General features: G+C 45.8%; 1 protein-coding gene across 1 annotated transcript; it reads left to right on the forward strand.

Moving 5' to 3' along the window:
* The first annotated feature begins 17,414 nt into the window (after positions 1 to 17,414).
* On the forward strand, positions 17,415 to 18,350 carry LOC141271525 (olfactory receptor 11A1-like). The gene has a single exon (XM_073681582.1). The coding sequence runs from the start codon at positions 17,415 to 17,417 to the stop codon at positions 18,348 to 18,350; it is 936 nt and encodes a 311-aa protein (XP_073537683.1).
* Positions 18,351 to 20,494: the final 2,144 nt, after the last annotated feature.

Here is a 20,494-nt window from a genome sequence, read left to right on the forward strand (position 1 = left end):
TTTTGAATGGGGCAAAAAGGGGGTGATTTAAACTTTTATATATTTTTTAAATTTTTTTTTAGTTTTTTAAAACCTTTATTTTTCTCTGTTTACTTGCTTTAATAGTCCCCTTAGGAGACTTGATGCTGCAATCATCCAATCGCTTGTGCTACACATAGCAGGTCTTCAGTGCTCAGCGTTCATTGGAGATATGCAATAACAAGCACGGGGGTCTTCTGCAGACTCCCCGCGATTATGTGACAGAGGCGCTGATGGGCGGGGTTTGTGACGTGCAACTGGTTTGCATTACAGGGGCATTTAACATGTTAAGGCTATGTGCCCATGTTGCGGAAATGAAGCAGAAAATTTCTGCTTCATTTCCGCATGTCCTCTCCCGGAAAAACGCATGCGGAATTCCGCAAGCGTTTATCGCGCGTTTTTCACGCGTTTTCGACATGCGGAATTGCCTTGCGTTTTTTCATGCATTAAATAAGGCAATTCCGCATGCGGAAACGCAAAATTAATGAACATGCTGCGGATTTTTGAACGCAGCATAAACGCTGCGGAAAAATCCGCAGCATGGGCATAGAACTTGCGGATTCTCATTGGGGACCATGGGGTGCGGCTTACCAAGCGTTTTACAAGCATTTCCGCTGCGGAAATTCCGCATCAAAAACGCTTGTAATCCCCAACGTGGGCACGCAGCCTTACAGACGCATGTGCATCGCGATTCTACAAGTGGCTGTTAGGGACACATGACAGCTGATCAAATCAGCTGTCATGTGCCAGAAAAGATGCCGACTCAGCGGAGCCAACATCAAAGAGAGGGCCACGACCTATGACGTACTTATACGTTATAGGTCGTAAAGGGGTTTTAAAGGCAATCAATAAAAAATTACCTATTGTTCAAAACATGTTTTTGTGTTAAATGTATTTTTGAAACTTTTCTAATTTTTTTTATATCACAGTATATATACATTATCCCTGTAATTATCACACTGTCCTGGGGCTATCTTAAACTCATACTTCCTGATTACAGAAGACTTTTCATTAGTCTTATTATCATTACAGACAGGATGACAGTGACAGGTAACATCTCTGTACATAGTTGATAACACAGGATTCATCTGTAAGGTGCCCAAACGAGGTAGTCGTGGGCGAGCTGTAGCCCATGCTAGTTTTGGCACCCTACAGACAAAGTGTGTCCTTGTTCTGGTGTGCTGCTGTGTATGTGGTGTTTCCCAATTACTTCTGGCCAACCGGCCTCTTCTGACTCCAAGAATTCCTCTTCTGGAATCAGGGCAGCAATCAATTCAGAGGACACAGAGTTCATAAAAAGAGCCAGAACTTTACTTAGTAACTTGCAGTATTTCCAGGCAGGTATAAAGGATAAGGCCCAACGGGTTGTCATCTTTCCCACAGGTACAGGATACAACTTCAGCCCTGGTTCCCTATTTAGGTGAAGCATCTCTGTTGCTTTTTTCTCTAGCCCTAGAGATTCTTCCTCACCAATGACATTAATCTGCCTCTGAGAGCTTGAGTCCTGACTTCTTCTGCAGCCTCGCAGACAGAATATGCCCCAGGCCACCAAAGACTATCTCGAGGCTCCCAGGCCAGTTAAGGGCACTCTTGCGAAGGGATTCTCTGGCAATTCACTGTCCGGGATACTAGGCCCACGTCTACCCTAGCAGCCCCTACAAAGCCTGCTGGTTTCTGCTGTACTATACAACTGCTGACTGTGTTCACTTCCTGCACTTGACACTAGCACTCACTTCCCCCTCTCTCTACTGGGCCGACTGTTACAGTTAACCCTACCTAGGTCAAACTGCAGCCCTAGAGGGTTCTAACTTCAGGAACATATTTTTGACCCTTTTTAGTGTCAGGGGCAGACTATCACCTCCACCACTACTACACATCATTCACAATAGGTGATTTCACAGCTCCCCCTGCTCCTTCTCCCTTCACAATGACCTTTGCACAGGCTCAGTAGATGCTTCTGTAATGGAGAAAATGTCCGACACCCTCCTTGATTACTTCTATGTGAAATTATAATATGTATTACTGTTGAGCATTGTTTTATGCTGAATTATTTTGCAATGTCTCCCATTAGATCTGTAGTAGATAAGACATCTTGTACAGAAAGAATTACAGTTAGCCAGCCCTGCAGGGGGAAGTGTTTGGGAGTAAGAGGAGAGTTACTTCCTGATTAAGTGAGTCAGCAGTTAAAGGGAACCTGTCAGGTCCTCCATGCCCTCTAAACCAGCAATAGTCAGCCATGTATGATAAAACCCCCTCCCAAACCAGCCCTGTGTAACATAATTCATCATAGCCAGCTAATGCAAATCTGAGCAGGTGTGCCGCTCATTCCAGCAGTGTCACTGTGTCTCTGAAGCCGGGTGTACGCTTCCTGGCTTCAGAGGTGCGCACTGCACATGTGCAGAAGTTCAGAAGATGGCTTCCAGTTATGCACAGTGCAATACCTTCAAGGCGTGACAGGCGAGCTCAGGCCACTCTTCCATTTTTGAAGACCAAAATGCAAAAGGGTCCAAACCCCCCCCCCCCCCGATAGCATTGATATTGAGCTCAAGATACTCCTGCACCAGCCTCTCCAGTCGTTCACTATGTGTCAGACTTTTCCTCTGTTCCGCTGGTGCACGGGTTGGTCTAAAAAATGTGTGAAACGTCTCACAGATATTGCTTCTTCCACTTACTCTGCTGCTGCTAATGTTTTTGCGTTGACACTCGACGTTCCCGGGGTTGGAAGTCTAGAACTGTGATGCACACTGTGTTCCTCACTGCTATCATGGGGAAAACCACTCTTAAGTTTGTCTACAAGTATGTTTCGATACTCCAGCATGAGCGCATCCCTTTCAGGGGCAAAAGCATCTGGCAAAATTTACTCTTGTACCGTGGATGTAACAGAGTAGCAACCCAGTAGTCAGCACTATTTCTAACCCTAACAATACGGGCATTATGTTGCAGTGCAGCAAGAAGGCGCTCATGTGTCAGGTGCTTCCATGAGGTCAAAGTCCATGGTGTGTTGGTGGAAGGGTAACACTCAAGCTTGCTTCCTCCATCCCCTCCCGCCAACCACGGACAACAGAGAGGGGATCATTATCCTCTTCATCTCCTGGCAGTGCGTGCCCATCACCTCTTCCTCCTCATCCTCCTCCATTTGTTCCTTGGCTCCTGCACCTTCACTAACAGTTTGTCTGGTACCATGAGCCCCCCTCAATCACTGTAATCCACCCTGTGGCTCATCAGGATCACCTCCACCCCTGGGGGTTAACGTCTGGTGACGAGGGTTTGGATTCTGCTTGGACCCTACTTCACCTGGCCCTGAACACAACTGAAAAAAGTTTTGGGCATCGGTGCAGATGCTTTCCTCCTCTTGAGTCTGTGAATCTTTGAAGCAGACTTCTGATGCCCATGGAATAGAATGTGTGGACAGCTCTGCAGACTCGCCCATCTGTGGTTCCCCACAGTCTGTTGGGCGCATGGAGAGTTGTGATGTGGGGATAAACAAGGGTAATTGGAGTGCTACCTCTGAGGATTGTACTGTGTGTGATGTTAAGGTAGAGGAAGAGGAGGAGAGGCAACTTGATGCAGCGCTTGCCATCTACTGGAGCACATGCTCTTTCTAGCCCTCATCTACAAGGCATACAGCTGTACGGCTGCCAAAGAAAGAAAGTCGAGTAACCCGTCCAGTAACAGAAGTTGTCAGTTGTCTTTGGATAGGACAAGACGGTGTTTGTTCAGTAGAGCTTTCAGTAACATTACCACCTACCTCACGTACACCTTGAGCACCAAACCTATTCCCCTGTCACCACGACCTCACTTTTTTACACTCATGTTGGATGTACCCTTCCTCTCTTTTAACCAGCTGTTTCACAACCCTAGGCCCAGATCTGTCAGTCACATGTCACTAAATTAATGATCAGTATTTATTCGCTGAGCTAGTGTGCCTGGACCACACTATAAGTGACGCGCCCCCTGGGACATATTCCTTTTCGAGGGGAATACCCGGCACCGGATCAGATGGGGGGGGTTGTAGTCTCCGAGCGGCTGTGACCCGGTCCCGTGCCCAGGGCGTCAAGCTCAGTGTGTGGCAGTCCTTACTGATGTTATAAGTTCTTATTGTGTCGACTACGCCACCCGTTGTGATGCGGTCACTGTGGCCGCCGCTGCAGCAGGGTCCGCTGAGGCTGATGGTGGATGCGCAGCTTGGTGGGATCACCCCCAACGGGAGGGGTATAGCCTCAGAGGGGACAGGCGCAGAGGATGGGGGTTGTGGTGGTGCGGTGCAGCCGGCAATGAAGACAGACTCGGGTTGTGCAGTTAAGGGTGTTTACTTACTGCAGATGTTGTACTGGTCACTCCAGCTGCTAGTGACCACCCGAGCCGTGCTGCGTCCACCAGGTCCTGGATCCAGCCAACCCCCAAACAAGTCCGGAGCGTGGCCCTGAGCTCTCCCTCTGTCCTTTCTTCAGCCGTCCCCACCAGTGATTCACCTAGGTCCAGCTCCCTCGGGCCTTCTGTTGGGACACCCTTGGCCCTGGGTTCCCTGACCCTTCATGTGGTGTGCCTTCGGGGTGAATGTGATGGGTGACCGTGGCAAACGCTGCCCACGATCTCCGGTCTCTGGCTAGGGATTGTTTTTGCCCCCACCAGCTTGGGTTCCGGTACCCTGATGCTGACTCCTCACCCGGTGCTCTAATTTGGGTTCTTGGGTCCCTTCAGTCTTCCCTCTCTGGGTCTTTCTCTGCTCCACTCTCTCTCTCTCCAGGGCTGCTGTTTCCTTCTCTGCAGCTGACTGACTCTCTGCGTCTGACCCTGATCTTAGTTGGTGCCCACCTTATATACACCCTCTATGTGTGAGCTCAGGTGACCAGCACCCAATGAGCTCCTAACTTTACCCAGGCTGCTCCCCCTATCTGCCCCTACACTACATGGGATGTACCACCCCCCTCCCACTCCAGCCAGGAACAGACTCGGTCGTACCTGCACATTTCTAAGTGGGAGTACCGTCGGTCTGCTCCTCGGAAATGGGATGTGTGTAGTGCATGCAGCCTACCGAGCTCAGTTCCACACTCCATCCTTACCCGGGAGTGGAATATCACACCTCTGGGTTGAGGTGCAATACCCCTGTAGCAGCCGAATCCTCAGGGTGCTACATTCCCCCCTGGTAAATCACAGCACGTCCTCGGGCTGTAAAGACATAAATAACACCAAAACATACAAAATTTTTCATATAAACATATAAAACATATAAAACATTATATATATAAAACTTTTTTTTTTATATAAACATTCTCGTAGTCGTTTCTTGTTTCTGGTTCCTCCTCCGGACACTGTGCACCGTGTGTCCGGGAAAAGTGCGACAGTCTCTTAGAAAATCTGGTTTTCTATAAAACCGGTAGGGGGCGCTTTAGGACGCGCAACTATATACAGGGAAAGTTGGCCGCTCTCAGTCCTCGGCCAGGTATTGGGGAGGAATGACCGCTCTCAGTCCTCGGTCAGTGGGATTAAGGGGTAAACGGGTAAACAGTTCACTCATGCTGGTCCCAACGGGGACTATATATAAGTATCAACAGTTTCTTTGGTACCCGGTCGGGTAACTATTTACATCACTTGCTCTGCCGCACTCAACGGCGTCTTCCTCCTGCTCTTTGCTTACAGCTGGTTGTTACTTCAGACCCGTCCGGCCATGTGAGCTGGCTGAACAAGTCCTCTCCCAGACGCGGCACCCTTGGTTTTACGGGTGCGGGCGCGGTGGTGGTGGCGCCCGGGTTGCCCAGGCCTTGCGGCCAGGCCTGGGGCACCTGGAAGGTGAAGGGCACCGTTAATACGGCGGCGCCCTGGGCTACCTGGCCTTGCGACCAGGCCGGAGGCTCCGCAGAGGTAGGGGGCGCTGTTGGTGATGCGGCGCCCGGGGGTACTAGGCCTTGCGACCAGGCTGGTGGTATTTCCTGCTTTGTCACGCTCCGGGTCGAGGCGCGTGACGTCACAGGGGTCGCTGCGGCGGCTTCCGGTCGGGGCCTAGTCCATTGCGGTGACGTGGCGGCTACAGGCACAGCAGGGGGACTTTCGGGCTCTGCGACGGGGAGCTGGGGCAGGTGAGCGGTGTCACGGCTTGGGGTATAGGCGTCCCCTTTACCTGCCTCCATGCGTTCGGCTCCCTCCTCGGCGCCGTCTCCGGCCTTGGGTCCTCCCGCGCAATCCTCAGAGGCGGTCTGCTTCCTCTTCCAGGGTAGCGTGCTCCTCTGCTTGGTCTCTGCGTGCTGAGCCATCTCCCGGCTCCACTCCGCCAGTATCTCCCGCTGTACCCGGGCCATCCTCCGTGCGAGGCCCTCCAGGGCAGTCTGCGCACACTCCCGGTCTCGGGGGAGCTGTGCAAGGATCTCCGCTAGACCTAGCGGGGTTGTGGACTCTAGCAGGCTCCTGACCATCGGGTCGGTGCTGCTCTGCTCTGCTCTCGGCAGGCTCCTGGCCAGCGGGCCGGTGCTGCTCTGCCCTCCTTCCTCGGTCTCTAGCAGACTCCTGGCCAGCGGGCCGGTGCTGTTCTGCTTTCTCTCCATCTCCGGGTGAGCTTTTCTGCTGCTCCTCTCCAGGCTTCCTGCCTCTGGGTGCGCTCGCTCCAGACTGCTCCAAGCGACACCCATCTTTTCTCTTCTCTTTCGTCTCCTCCCACTTAGAGGGCGGTCCCGGGGCAACTCGGTGACTGTCAGCTCCAGGGGTAGTTCTTTCACGCTGACAGACACCTCCAGCATCACAGTCTCTGTTGGTGGGGGCGGTTTCCACTTTTGGCGCCATTTTCTGTCCCGGCCCACGATGGGAGGTGGCCTCTTGCCCTCCTTTGGCACGCCCATAATGGCGTCCGCTGCTCTTCCAAGGCGGGAAATCTGCGGTTTTGGCGGGAAGCGTCGCCCAGTGGCGGGAAACTCTGCAGATGGCGGGAACAAGCTGGAAATGGCGGACAATCGGCGGGAAACGACTGGTGATGGAGTCCGATGGCGTGGACTCTCCGGAACCGGCGGGAGACTTCTTTCTGAGGTAAACTTGCACTTTTCTTCAGGCACGCAGTACCCGGTTGTTGTGGGCACGTAATCCTGCCGACTACGCCAAAGTTGACGCGCCCCCTGGGACATATTCCTTTTTGAGGGGAATACCCGGCACCGGATCAGATGGGGGGGGTTGTAGTCTCCGAGCGGCTGTGACCCGGTCCCGTGCCCAGGGCGTCAAGCTCAGTGTGTGGCAGTCCTTACTGATGTTATAAGTTCTTATTGTGTCGACTACGCCACCCGTTGTGATGCGGTCACTGTGGCCGCCGCTGCAGCAGGGTCCGCTGAGGCTGATGGTGGATGCGCAGTTTGGTGGGATCACCCCCAACGGGAGGGGTATAGCCTCAGAGGGAACAGGCGCAGAGGATGGGGGTTGTGGTGGTGCGGTGCAGCCGGCAATGAAGACAGACTCGGGTTGTGCAGTTAAGGGTGTTTACTTACTGCAGATGTTGTACTGGTCACTCCAGCTGCTAGTGACCACCCGAGCCGTGCTGCGTCCACCAGGTCCTGGATCCAGCCAACCCCCAAACAAGTCCGGAGCGTGGCCCTGAGCTCTCCCTCTGTCCTTTCTTCAGCCGTCCCCACCAGTGATTCACCTAGGTCCAGCTCCCTCGGGCCTTCTGTTGGGACACCCTTGGCCCTGGGTTCCCTGACCCTTCATGTGGTGTGCCTTCGGGGTGAATGTGATGGGTGACCGTGGCAAACGCTGCCCACGATCTCCGGTCTCTGGCTAGGGATTGTTTTTGCCCCCACCAGCTTGGGTTCCGGTACCCTGATGCTGACTCCTCACCCGGTGCTCTAATTTGGGTTCTTGGGTCCCTTCAGTCTTCCCTCTCTGGGTCTTTCTCTGCTCCACTCTCTCTCTCTCCAGGGCTGCTGTTTCCTTCTCTGCAGCTGACTGACTCTCTGCGTCTGACCCTGATCTTAGTTGGTGCCCACCTTATATACACCCTCTATGTGTGAGCTCAGGTGACCAGCACCCAATGAGCTCCTAACTTTACCCAGGCTGCTCCCCCTATCTGCCCCTACACTACATGGGATGTACCACCCCCCTCCCACTCCAGCCAGGAACAGACTCGGTCGTACCTGCACATTTCTAAGTGGGAGTACCGTCGGTCTGCTCCTCGGAAATGGGATGTGTGTAGTGCATGCAGCCTACCGAGCTCAGTTCCACACTCCATCCTTACCCGGGAGTGGAATATCACACCTCTGGGTTGAGGTGCAATACCCCTGTAGCAGCCGAATCCTCAGGGTGCTACATTAGCACAAAGGATTTAGATTCTGAAATGTGGACTGGTGTCTGGACCACACTATTAGCACAAAGGATTTAGATTCTGAAACGTGTACTGGTGTCTGGACCACACTATTAGTACAAAGGATTTAGATTCAGAAATGTGGACTGGTGTCTTGATTGATATGCTGGAAGGTTGATTTCACACAGGATCCTATCTTTCTGAATTATCTGACTACTTGAAGTAGCAGGAGCAGCCTCTTTGCGCTGTTACAATAACAAAATGGCGCTAAAACAACATGTCCGCTTTTTATATGGAGAGGGACATGTGACTTCAGCGGTCAATGACACAAGCCCTTGTGTCTGGATGTTGAGGATGGTTTCTGCGCCCTGATTAGCTGCCGGAATCTCCACATATTAAGTTAAAAAGAAAAAAAAGAAAATAAGGGTATGTTCACACTAGGAGTTTTTTCAGTTTTTTTTTTCTGCAGCAAAACCTGATCTCTCGGCAGGAAAGAAACTGTGTCAAAAATGCAGGTTTTGGTGCGTTTTTTGGTGCATTTTTGGTGCCTTTTACAGGATCCCAAAGTTCAGCTTTGCTTCCACCACAGAATCATGAACACAGTTTACCAATACAAGACATATGTGAAACCATGTTAACCAGAATTTCAAATGTAACAGTGGGGTGGTAAATTAGTTAGGGATAGTTTAACTAAGACACTGGCAATGCATTGAGTTTGTAGGACACCATTTTCACACTATGGTCTGCCATTGAGTTGCTCAGGGATTGTTCAATTTCACACCTCCGTGTGCAACAGATATTGTTCAATCGCACACCTTGCTCAGCCAATGGTTACATTGTACACATCACTAATTTAATTAAACTGTCCTAATCCAAACTGCCATCTCAGGTGACCACAACAAGATGGTAAAATCACAAAAATGAATGAGTTTCACATACTGCTGTACTTGCTTTTTTCACTAAAAACGCAGCAAAACCTGATAGCTATGTTCACACTAGGCGTTTTTTCAGCCTCCTTCACTACCTATTACTTTCAATGAGTGAAAAATGCTGGAAAAAAAGCTGAAAAAACACTGAATGAGGTGACATGCTCTATTGTGCAAAAAAACATGCAAAGCACAAAATACTGATGACACAAAAACCAATGTGTGTACATGAGATTTCTGAAATCTCATAGACTTAGCTGATACTGTAAAACGCAGCTGAAAATTAGCATAAAAAAACGCTGAAAAAAAACGCCTAGAGTGAATGTGGCACCCCAGGGGTCTGGTTGCCACAGTAATAGAAATATTATGTCTAAGAGCAAGTGGGAGGTTTCTCTGGTCAGGAGCCCTAAGCATGCAACACCGCCCGCCTAGACCTGGGAGCTCTGTAGGAACAGTAGCTGAATACCAGGGGCTGGAGCTGAGCAGAGTTCGCCCTGGTTGAAGACACTAATACCGGACACGGAGTCCGAGGCTGTGGGGACATCCAGGTCCAGCAGCAGAATCCAAGAGGCAGGGGATTCCATGTCCTCTGGCCATAGAAGCCCGGAGGCACGGTCACAAGCCAGGGACCAGCAACGCCATTGTGAAGCGGAGGCTAACAGAAGGCCCCAAGTCACCGGCCATACGGGTGAGCACCACACGGTATACTCAGGGACGTGGGCTACTTCTACCCGCATAGAGCAAGGTAGCCAGGGAAGAGTGCAGATAGTCGGGGAGGCCTACAACTCCACCTGGCCAGGGGAGATCCTACTTGCTTATAGACTGACCAGGCCCCTACTGCTAACCAGTACTCCCGGGAGGGTCTGCGTTATACCATCAGTAAAGACCCTGAACTGCACCACACGTCTCTGTGTTTCATCGCCGCACCAGCACCATCAGTACTGGGACGCTCACACCATCACTCCCATCATCCACACTAGCTGCCCTGAGGCAATACTTCTCCCGTGGGGAGTTATCCCATACTCGGCTGCGCAAACAACATCAGCCTCAGAGGTCTGCAGCGCAGCGGAGGTCCCCACTGACCGCAATCCACGGGTGGCGTAGTCGGACATTGTTATTACCTAAGACTGCCACTGGTTCGACCGCCCTGGGCACGGACCGGGTCACCGCCACGGAGGACTACAACCCCCAGCGATCCGGCTCCTGGTATCCCCCTCACAACACAGGCCCAGGGGGCGCGTCATGAACATGGCCTAACAGTCCACAGTTCCTCTGACCTCTCCCCTCCCCTCTTCAAACATGCCCCATCGCCCACTCATCATACAGTATCACTATCGTAGCCAAAGTCCTAACAAAAGCATTAGTGGAAACTCGATCAGTTACTGAATTTTGGCTGAATTTTGCCGATTTTGAGGAAAATGTTCAAGAATCAGAACACGAATCCGAATGTGCAATGTTTGTGCCGACTTTGAGATTACCGAATGCTTTCCGAACAAGTTCGCACATCTCTAATGGTAAAATGGCTGGTGGTGAAGTAAATGCGAACAATGGAGGCAGTAATCTGTGAGGCCGAGAAAGTAACTAGCGTGTGTATTGAGATGCTCTGTAGTAATAAAGAAATGTGTGAGAAGTTGTGTACCTGCTATCCTGTGTACATAGTTGCCATGCAATGGCTATTTAGTAAAGCTTCATTTGATAAGAACTGTTGATCTCCTTTCATGAATTGGTTAACATCTGGTCATAGCAAACCAGCGTCATCGATTACATCCGGCCTGCACAAGCGTTGTAGCCTCACAGCACAAGTCCACACAACCATCCAGGACCCTCACCTTCATGTAACATTCCGGGGCGCAACAGATGAGTACCTTTCCCGCGGCTATCGCTTAATGCCACATTACAACAGCACATGTGAAGTGGGGCTGAAGAGAAGGCAACATGTAGGCCAGACCTGGAAGTTACAGTGAATTAGTATTGGACTTGGCAGGCTGAAGTATAGCTACCACTGGAGAGAGCTGTTGGTGAAGGATAAATAAAAGGAATGGAGTGGCCTGTGCCTTTGTGTACAACAGATGAAAATGTGAACACTAAGTTTTGTACCGCTATTTCTTGTATATACATTATACCAGTTTCATTAGTAAAGAAAGTTCTCTTTCTATAAAAAGGACTGCCTTCTTCTTTTTGATCGTTGTACACCGGGAGTTCCCGCACCATGTTAGGGTCTGCGGCCTGAATACAGAACATCTGAATGAACAAACTACACAAACACCAAGGGGAATCCGTTTCACTGGTGAGTGGGGTCACACTTTGCCCCAGCAACCTTTACACTTGAATGCAAAAGCTAGGGTTTGAGTCAGTCTACTACATACACTGTGTGCAGAATTATTAGGCAAATGAGTATTTTGATCACATGATACTTTTCATACATGTAGTCCTACTCCAAGCTGCATAGGCATGAGAGCCAACTACCAATTAAGTAAATCTGGTGATGTGCATCTCTGTAACGAGGAGGGGTGTTGTTGACTAATGACATCAACACCCTATATAAGGTGTGCTTAATTATTAGGCAACTTACTTTCCTTTGGCAAAATGGGTCAGAAGAGAGATTTGACGGGCTCTGAAAAGTCCAAAATTGTGAGATGTCTTGCAGAGGGATGCAGCAGTCTTGAAATTTCCAAACTTGTGAAGCGTGATCACCGAAAAATCAAGCGTTTCATGGCAATTAGCCAACAGGGTCGCAAGAAGCGTGTTGGCCAAAAAAGACGCACAATAACTGCCCATGAATTGAGGAAAATCAAGTGTGAAGCTGCCAAGATGCCATTCGCCAGCAGTTTTGCCATATTTCAGAGCTGCAACGTTACTGGAGTATCAAAAAGCACAAGGTGTGCAATACTCAGGGACATGGCCAAGGTAAGGAAGGCTGAAAAACGACCACCTTTGAGCAAGAAACATAAGATAAAACGTCAAGAATGGGCCAAGAAATATCTTAAGACTGATTTTTCAAAGGTTTTACGGACTGATGAAATGCGAGTGACTCTTGATGGGCCAGAAGGATGGGCCAGAGGCTGGATCAGTAAAGAGCAGAGAGCTCCACTCCGACTCAGACGCCAGCAAGGTGGAGGTGGGTACTGGTATGGGCTGGTATCATCAAAGATGAACTTGTGGGACCTTTTCAGGTTGAGGATAGAGTGAAGCTCAACTCCCAGACCTACTGCCAGTTTCTGGAAGACAACTTGTTCAAGCAGTGGTACAGGAAGAAGTCGGTATCGCTCAAGAAAAACATGATTTTCATGCAGGACAATGCTCCATCAGATGCATCCAACTACTCCACAGCGTGGCTGGCCAGTAAAGGTCTAAAAGAAGAAAAAATAATGACATGGCCCCCTTGTTCATCCGAACCAAACCCCATAGAGAACCTGTGGTCCATCATAAAATGTGAGATCTACAGGGAGGGCAAACAGTACATCTCTCGGAACAGTGTCTGGGAGGCTGTGGTGGCTGCTGCACGCAATGTTGATCGAAAACAGATCAAGCAACTGACAGAATCTATGGATGGAAGGCTGTTGAGTGTCATCATATAGAAAGGTGGCTATATTGATCACTAATTTTTTTGTTTTTGCATGTCAGAAATGTTTATTTCTACATTTTGTGCACTGATATTGGTTTACCTGGTGAAAATAAACAAGTGAGATGGGATTATATTTGGTTTTTATTAAGTTGCCTAATAATTCTGCACAGTAATAGTTACCTGCACAAACAGATATCCTCCTAAGATAGCCAAATCTAAAAAAACCCACTCCAACTTCCAAAAATATTAAGCTTGGATATTTATGAGTCTTATGGGTTGATTGAGAACATAGTTGTTGATCAATAATAAAAATAATCCTCTAAAATACAACTTGCCTAATAATTATGCACACAGTGTAGTAACATAGTAACATAGTTTTTAAGGCTGAAGGAAGACTTAGTCCATCTAGTTCAAACCATAGCCTAATATGTTGATCCAGAGGAAGGCAAAAAAAACCCATGTGGCAAACACCAAGCTCCACATTGGGGAAAAAAATTCCTTTCTGACTCCATGCAACAATCAGACTAGTTCCCTGGATCAACGCCCTATCGAGGAATCTAGTATATATATCCTGTAATATTATACTTTTCAAGAAAGGCATCCATGTCCTTCTTAAATTTTAGTAGTGAATCACTCATTATAACATCATGCGGCAGAGAGTTCCATAGTCTCACTGCTCTTACAGTAAAGAATCCACGTCTGTGATTATGATTAAACCTTCTTTCCTCCAGACGTAGAAGATGCCCCCTTGTGCCCGTCTCAGGCCTCAGAGTAAAAAGATCAGTAGAAAGGTCTTTGTACTGTCCCCTCATATACTTGTACATAGTAATAAGATCACCCCTAAGCCTTCGTTTTTCCACAGTAAATAACCCCAAGTGTAATAACCTGTCTTGGTATTGCAGACCCCCAGTCCTCTAATAACCTTGGTCGCTCTTCTCTGCACCCTCTCTAGTTCAGCTATGTCTTTCTTATACACCGGAGACCTGAACTGTACACAGTATTCTAAGTGTGGTCGCACTAGTGACTTGTATAGAGGTAAAATTATGTTCTCCTCATGAGCATCTATGCCTCTTTTAATGCATCCCATTATTTTATTTGCCTTTGCAGCAGCTGCCTGACACTGGCCACTAAACGTGAGCTTGTCGTCCACCAATACACCCATGTCTTTTTCAGTTACAGTTTTGCCCAGTGATTTACAGTTAAACATATAATTATACATTTTATTTCCTCTGCCCAAGTGCATTACCTTACATTTATCCCCATTAAAGCTCATTTGCCATTTATCAGCCCAAGCTTCTAGTTTACATAGATCCTCCTGTAATATAAAATTGTCCTCCTCTGTATTGATTACCCTGCAGAGTTTAGTGTCATATGCAAATATTGAAACACTACTCTGTATGCCCCCTACAAGGTCATTAATAAATATGTTAAAAAGAAGGGGGCCCAATACTGACCCCTGTGGTACCCCACTGTTAACTATGACCTAGTCTGAGTGTGTTCCATTAATAACCACACTTTGCTTCCTATTACTGAGCGAGTTCTTACCCCACTTACATATATTTTCCCCTATCCCCATTGTTCTCATTTTATGTATCAACCTTTTGTGTGGAACCATATCAAAAGCTTTTGAAAAGTCCATATACACAACATCCACTGCATTTCCTTGGTCCAGTCCAGAACTTGCCTCCTCGTAAAAGCTGATCAGATTAGTCTGACTGGAACGGTCCCTCATAAACCCATGTTGATATTGGGTCATGAGGTTATGCTTCTTCAGATACTCTAGTATAGCATCTCTTAGGAAACCCTCCAGGATTTTACCCACAGTAGAGGTTAAGCTTACCGGCCTATAATTTCCAAGTTCGGTTTTTGTCCCCTTTTTGAATATTGGCACCACATTTGCTATACGCCAGTCGTGTGGTACAAACCCTGTTATTATGGAATCTTTAAAGATTAAAAATAATGGTCTATCTATGACGTTACTTAATTCCAGCAGTACTCACGGGTGTATCCCATCCGGGCCCGGGGATTTGTCAACTTTAGTGATTTTTAGACGCCGCCGTACTTCCTGCTGGGTTAAGCAAGTGACATTTAATGGAGAATTTTTGTTATCACTAATCATGTTTTCTGTCATGCGATTTTCTTGTGTAAATAAGGTTGAAAAAAAAATCATTTAGCATATTGGCTTTTTCCTCATCCTCATCCACCATTTCACCCAGACTATTTTTAAGGGGGCCAACACTATTATTTTTTAGTTTTTTACTATTTATGTAGTTAAAGAATATTTTGGGGTTATTTTTACTTTCTCTGGCAATGATTCTCTCTGCCTCAATCTTTGCTTCCTTGATTTGGTTATTACTGCTGCTAATGTACATGTGAATTTCCAGAAAATAAATAGGAAAAAGAGCATCATGAAGGATCATTCACCAACAGGATCCTTTGGGATTCTGACTATAAAATGCATATAAAAAGTTGACTAAAATTGCTACATTACATTGATGATGCTGTCTGTTGCCTGGTAATATAAAGTATCCAGACTGATCATAGAAACTACAGCAATGGAGTGTGGGAGGACAATATCAGACCTCATTTACCTACCTATTCACACCTCTTGTGAAAACTAACATTAAGCTCATGGGGAAATTAAGGGCTTTGAAGCTTCCTGTCTTCTGTTCCACCAAATACTCCTCTATATACGCCCTATTCGAATTGTGTTTGGGGTCCACTTATTTAGCATAACAATTGAATGAGAGTGGCTTTGATTTTGGTGTGACAGGCAACATTTTTTTTGGGCATGCATGTGCCTGGTGTACTTACACTGATGGCAACCCAAATCCCACCTACTGCAAAGGCATAGACTTTCTAAGAGCCTATACAACAGACAAAAAAAATTTTGAGCATGTGCAAATAAATCCTTTATCTCAAGTAAAATTTTGTAAGGACAAAATGTTAAAATTCACACATGAGCAATTACTTTATTATTATTTCTCTTGTGTTCTATTACATGTATCCTAATGGTGTGCTCAATGTAATGAGGTATTTTTAGAAATATAATTTAATTCCCCGATGCATTTTTGTCTTTATGGAATTATTAGCTACCAAACTGCAAAGCAATGAGACTATATAAACAGCTGCGAACATATCAGACAGAGAACATGATTTCTGCATGTGCATCAATGTGTATTATCAGAAGTCTAAATACTTACAAATACTGTAAATGTGGTTATCATAGTCTTGGTAAGTAGAATGATGAATGATTACATGGTACAATAAATTGATTTATATGCTAGGTAGGTACATATAGATAATAGCATTCTTTTCTACTTTTTTTTCTTTATATTTTAATCATTTTTGTTACCTGTTGATTACAATTCAGTTTTCATATAATGTTGCATTTTCTCCAATGCTGTAAAGAAAATGGATTGCAAAAATTAATATAGCTCACACACATTAGCTAGGCTAATTTACAATGTAGTTTCTTACCTTCTGTTCACTTTTTCTGGAAAATGTTCTGGGACTTCAAAAGACAATTAATACATTTTGCAACATAATTAAATGGCTCCTCTCTTTCCTCCACTGCCATTTGTTGGTGCCTCCACAACACTTATAGGTGTTCTATTTATACTAATATGTGATTCATAATAAAGAGCAAAGAAGCAGAAGAAAATAAGAAAAGTAAAACTAACAGTTAAAGTGTTTTTCAGGGCTGAACATACATTACTGTAGTCACTCTATTTGACTGTAGATTGCCAAATCCTGACATTGTCCAATATTCACAGATTCACAATGTCATAATTCCCCTCTATAGTCAGTTGGTCTTCATGCGACCGCAAGTATGCGATTTGCATCGTTGCAATCATGTGCCGACTAGCGTCTCATCTTCTTCTCTCAGTTGAACATTGAGAGAAGTAGAAAGAGAAGCTAGTCAGCACATGGCCACAACTATTCAAATCGCATACTTGTGGGCACATGATGACCAATGGCAATGGAGGTGAATATTCACACTATCAGGTTTTGGCAATTTGTAGGTACTTAGTGTGGTTTCAGATTTTTTTTTTCAGTCAGAAAAAAACATGTTACTTTATACGGTATATCTTTTTGTGTTCATCTATCATCTTTGTGTCCATCTATCATCTATCTAACTCACATCTATTTACTCTACCTTGGCTTTTCCTTCTGAATTTCATATCTATCTGTACTGACAAAATATTATATGGCAATTCCTGATCGCAGTGGGGATGTCACTATACAAATCACAGTTTGCATTGTATTCTGTGTCTGCTATCAAAAGTGTTAACAGTGAACAACAATAATGCGCAGCACTTTACAGACATCATCATCATTACTTTCCCCATTGGGGCTCAAAATCTAAATTTCCTTTTATGTCTGTGAAGTGAGGGAGAAAACTCACACAAACATGGAGAGAATATACAAACTCCTTGCAGATGTTGTCCATGGTGGATTTGAATCAGGACCCCAATACTGCAAAGCAACTGTGCTAACCACTGAGCCCAGGTTAAGTGGTTTACTATGTGGTTGGCCTTTGTGTGTTTTGACCATTAGTATTACTTAGTACCAAATACTACCTGGACCTACTCTGCATTTTCTAATGTTCTTCTTCTTACACCAGGTCATGCCAAAAGGGAACCAGTCATCCATCTTGTATTTCCAGCTTCTGGGGTTCCAGAACCCTGATAGCCTCAAAATTCCATTTTTCTGCCTATTTCTTGCAATTTATATCTTTATAATATTGGGGAACCTATTAATTATGATCCTGGTGATATCAAATCCAAAACTCCGATCGCCTATGTATTTCTTCCTCAGTCATTTATCTCTTTGTGATGTATTCAGCACATCCAATATAATCCCGAATATGTTACATATTGTGATGTTGGAAATGATCTCCATGACTGTACTTAAGTGCTTTCTACAGTTCTATCTGTTTGGATGTTCAACTTCTACAGAGTCCTTTCTGCTTACAGTGATGGCATATGACCGTTATTTGGCCATCTGTTACCCATTGCATTATTTCTCCATTATGGACTTTCGTCTCCGTCTTCTATTAGCAATGGGGTCTTGGATATTGGGCTTTGCAGTGACATTAATACCTGGCATCCTAGTGACCACACTTCAGTACTGTGGTCCTAATGTCATTGACCATTTCTTCTGTGACCTGGCTCCCTTCTTAAAGTTGTCATGTTCTGATGTGTATGTTGTGCAGACAGAAATCATTGTGTTTTCAGTTCCTATAATCCTTTTGCCATTCTTGCTCATAATAGCTAGCTATATCAACATCTTCTTCAGTATTATGAAGATTTCTTCTACATCTGGTAGGAAGAAAGCTTTTTCTACATGCAGCTCTCATTTAACCATTGTCTCCACATACTATGGTACACTAATTATTGTCTACATGGTCCCAGCAAATGGACAATTATCAAACATAAAAAAATCCTTGTCTTTGCTGTATATTGTCATAACGCCATTATTTAATCCTTTGATATACAGTCTACGGAACAAGGAGCTAAAAGCTGCTATGCAGAAAATCATTTGGAGTAGAAATCCAATCTAAGAGGCTGACACAATATTCCAGATGTGAGATCTGTACAATAGGAACACAATCTCTCTACTGGTCATACCTCTCATTGGCAGCCTAGCATCCTTCTTGCTATCTCTACTAGTTGACCACACCGTGATCTCACTTTAATACCCCATTCACACGACTCTTTAATTTTATCTGTCAGCACATGAATGCAACAATGATGTTATCCGTGTGATGTCCATTATATCATGGAACCATGCATAGACATGGGAAAGTTTGGACACGAACAGGACAAAACTGCCAAACGCAGACAAATCTTAAAACTCTTTTTTTGCGGACTATCGGACTGCAAGAAAATAGCAATGTCTGAATACACCCACTGGATAAAATGAGTATGTGCTCTAATTGTGAAAAACACTGACAGAACACGCATGTGAAACAAAAATGTGTGGCTGGGGTTTAAGGTTGTGTAAATCCTCTTGTGAAGTCCCTGGTAATCATGATATATGAGATTCAGATTGAGGATTCTTTTTCCTTAAATATTTTATTTTACACTTTGAAAAATTCAACTTCAATTTATACTGTTTGGACCATTTTTCTGCACTAATTTAAGAATTTTTCATGTTACAGTCAACAGCAACCAGACTTTAACTGCCAAACCTTCTTTTCTCACGTACAAACATTTAAAAAAATAATGGCCCAGAGACCTAAAAAATCTTAGCCACAAGCAAAAAATATTCATGTATAGATATCTCTCCTTAGGACAATGATTATTGTTTTGGCTTGCTCAGTCTGGGTTTATTGATCTAGCTGTTAACCTACATCAGAATAAGGGGGAAACCAACAATCATTTCAACAATACAGAAGAAATACAGCACTCCTGGTAGATACCGGAGCTCGGATAGAGTTCCAATCCATATACAGTACAGACCAAAAGTTTGGACACACCTTCTCATTTAAAGCTTTTTCTATATGTTCATGACTATGAAAATTGTACATTCACACTGAAGGCATCAAAACTATGAATTAACACATGTGGAATTATATACTTAACAAAAAAGTGTGAAACAACTGAAAATATGTCTTATATTCTAGGTTCTTCAAAGTAGCCACTTTTGCTTTGATGACTGCTTTACACACTCTTGGCGTTCTCTTGATGAGCTTCAAGAGGTAGTCACCGGAAATGGTCTTCCAACAATCTTGAAGGAGTTCCCAGAGATGCTTAGCATTTGTTGGCCCTTTTGCCTTCACTCTGCGGTCTTGCTCACCCCAAACCATCTCGATTGGGTTCAGGTCTGGTGACTGTGGAGGCCAGGTCATCTAGCGTAGCACCCCATCACTCTCCTTCTTGGTCAAATAGCCCTTACACAGCCTGGAGGTGTGTTTGGGGTCATTGTCCTGTTGAAAAATAAATGATGGTCCAACTAAACACAAACGGGATGGAATAGCATGCCGCTGCAAGATGCTGTGGTAGCCATGCTGGTTCAGTATGCCTTAAATTTTGAATAAATCCCCAACAGTGTCACCAGCAAAGCACCCCCACACTATCACACCTCCTCCGCCATGCTTCACGGTGGGAACCAGGCATGTAGAGTCCATCCGTTCACCTTTTCTGCGTCGCACAAAGACACGGTGGTTGGAACCAAAGATCTCAAATTTGGACTCATCAGACCAAAGCACAGATTTCCACTGGTCTAATGTCCATTTCTTGTGTTCTTTAGCCCAAACAAGTCTCTTCTGCTTGATGCCTGTCCGTAGTAGTGGTTTCCTAGCAGCTATTTTACCATGAAGGCCTGCTGCACAAAGTCTCCTCTTAACAGTTGTTGAAGAGATGTGTCTGCTGCTAGAACTCTGTGTGGCATTGACCTGGTCTCTAATCTGAGCTGCTGTTAACCTGCGATTTCTGAGGCTGGTGACTCGGATTAACTTATCCTCAGAAGCAGAGGTGACTCTTGATCTTCCTTTCCTGGGGCGGACCTCATGTGAGCGAGCTTCTTTGTAGTGCTTTATGGTTTTTGCAACTGCACGTGGGGACACTTTCAAAGTTTGCCCAATTTTTCAGACTGACTGACCTTCATTTCTTAAAGTAATGATGGCCACTCGTTTTTCTTTACTTAGCTGCTTTTTTCTTGACATAATACAAATTCTAATTATTCAGTAGGACTATCAGCTGT

The sequence above is a fragment of the Phyllobates terribilis genome, unplaced genomic scaffold (assembly GCF_046119375.1).
Source record: "Phyllobates terribilis strain yellow unplaced genomic scaffold, ASM4611937v1 Scaffold_5__5_contigs__length_657084704, whole genome shotgun sequence".
In the NCBI taxonomy this organism is placed as follows: Eukaryota; Metazoa; Chordata; class Amphibia; order Anura; family Dendrobatidae; genus Phyllobates; species Phyllobates terribilis.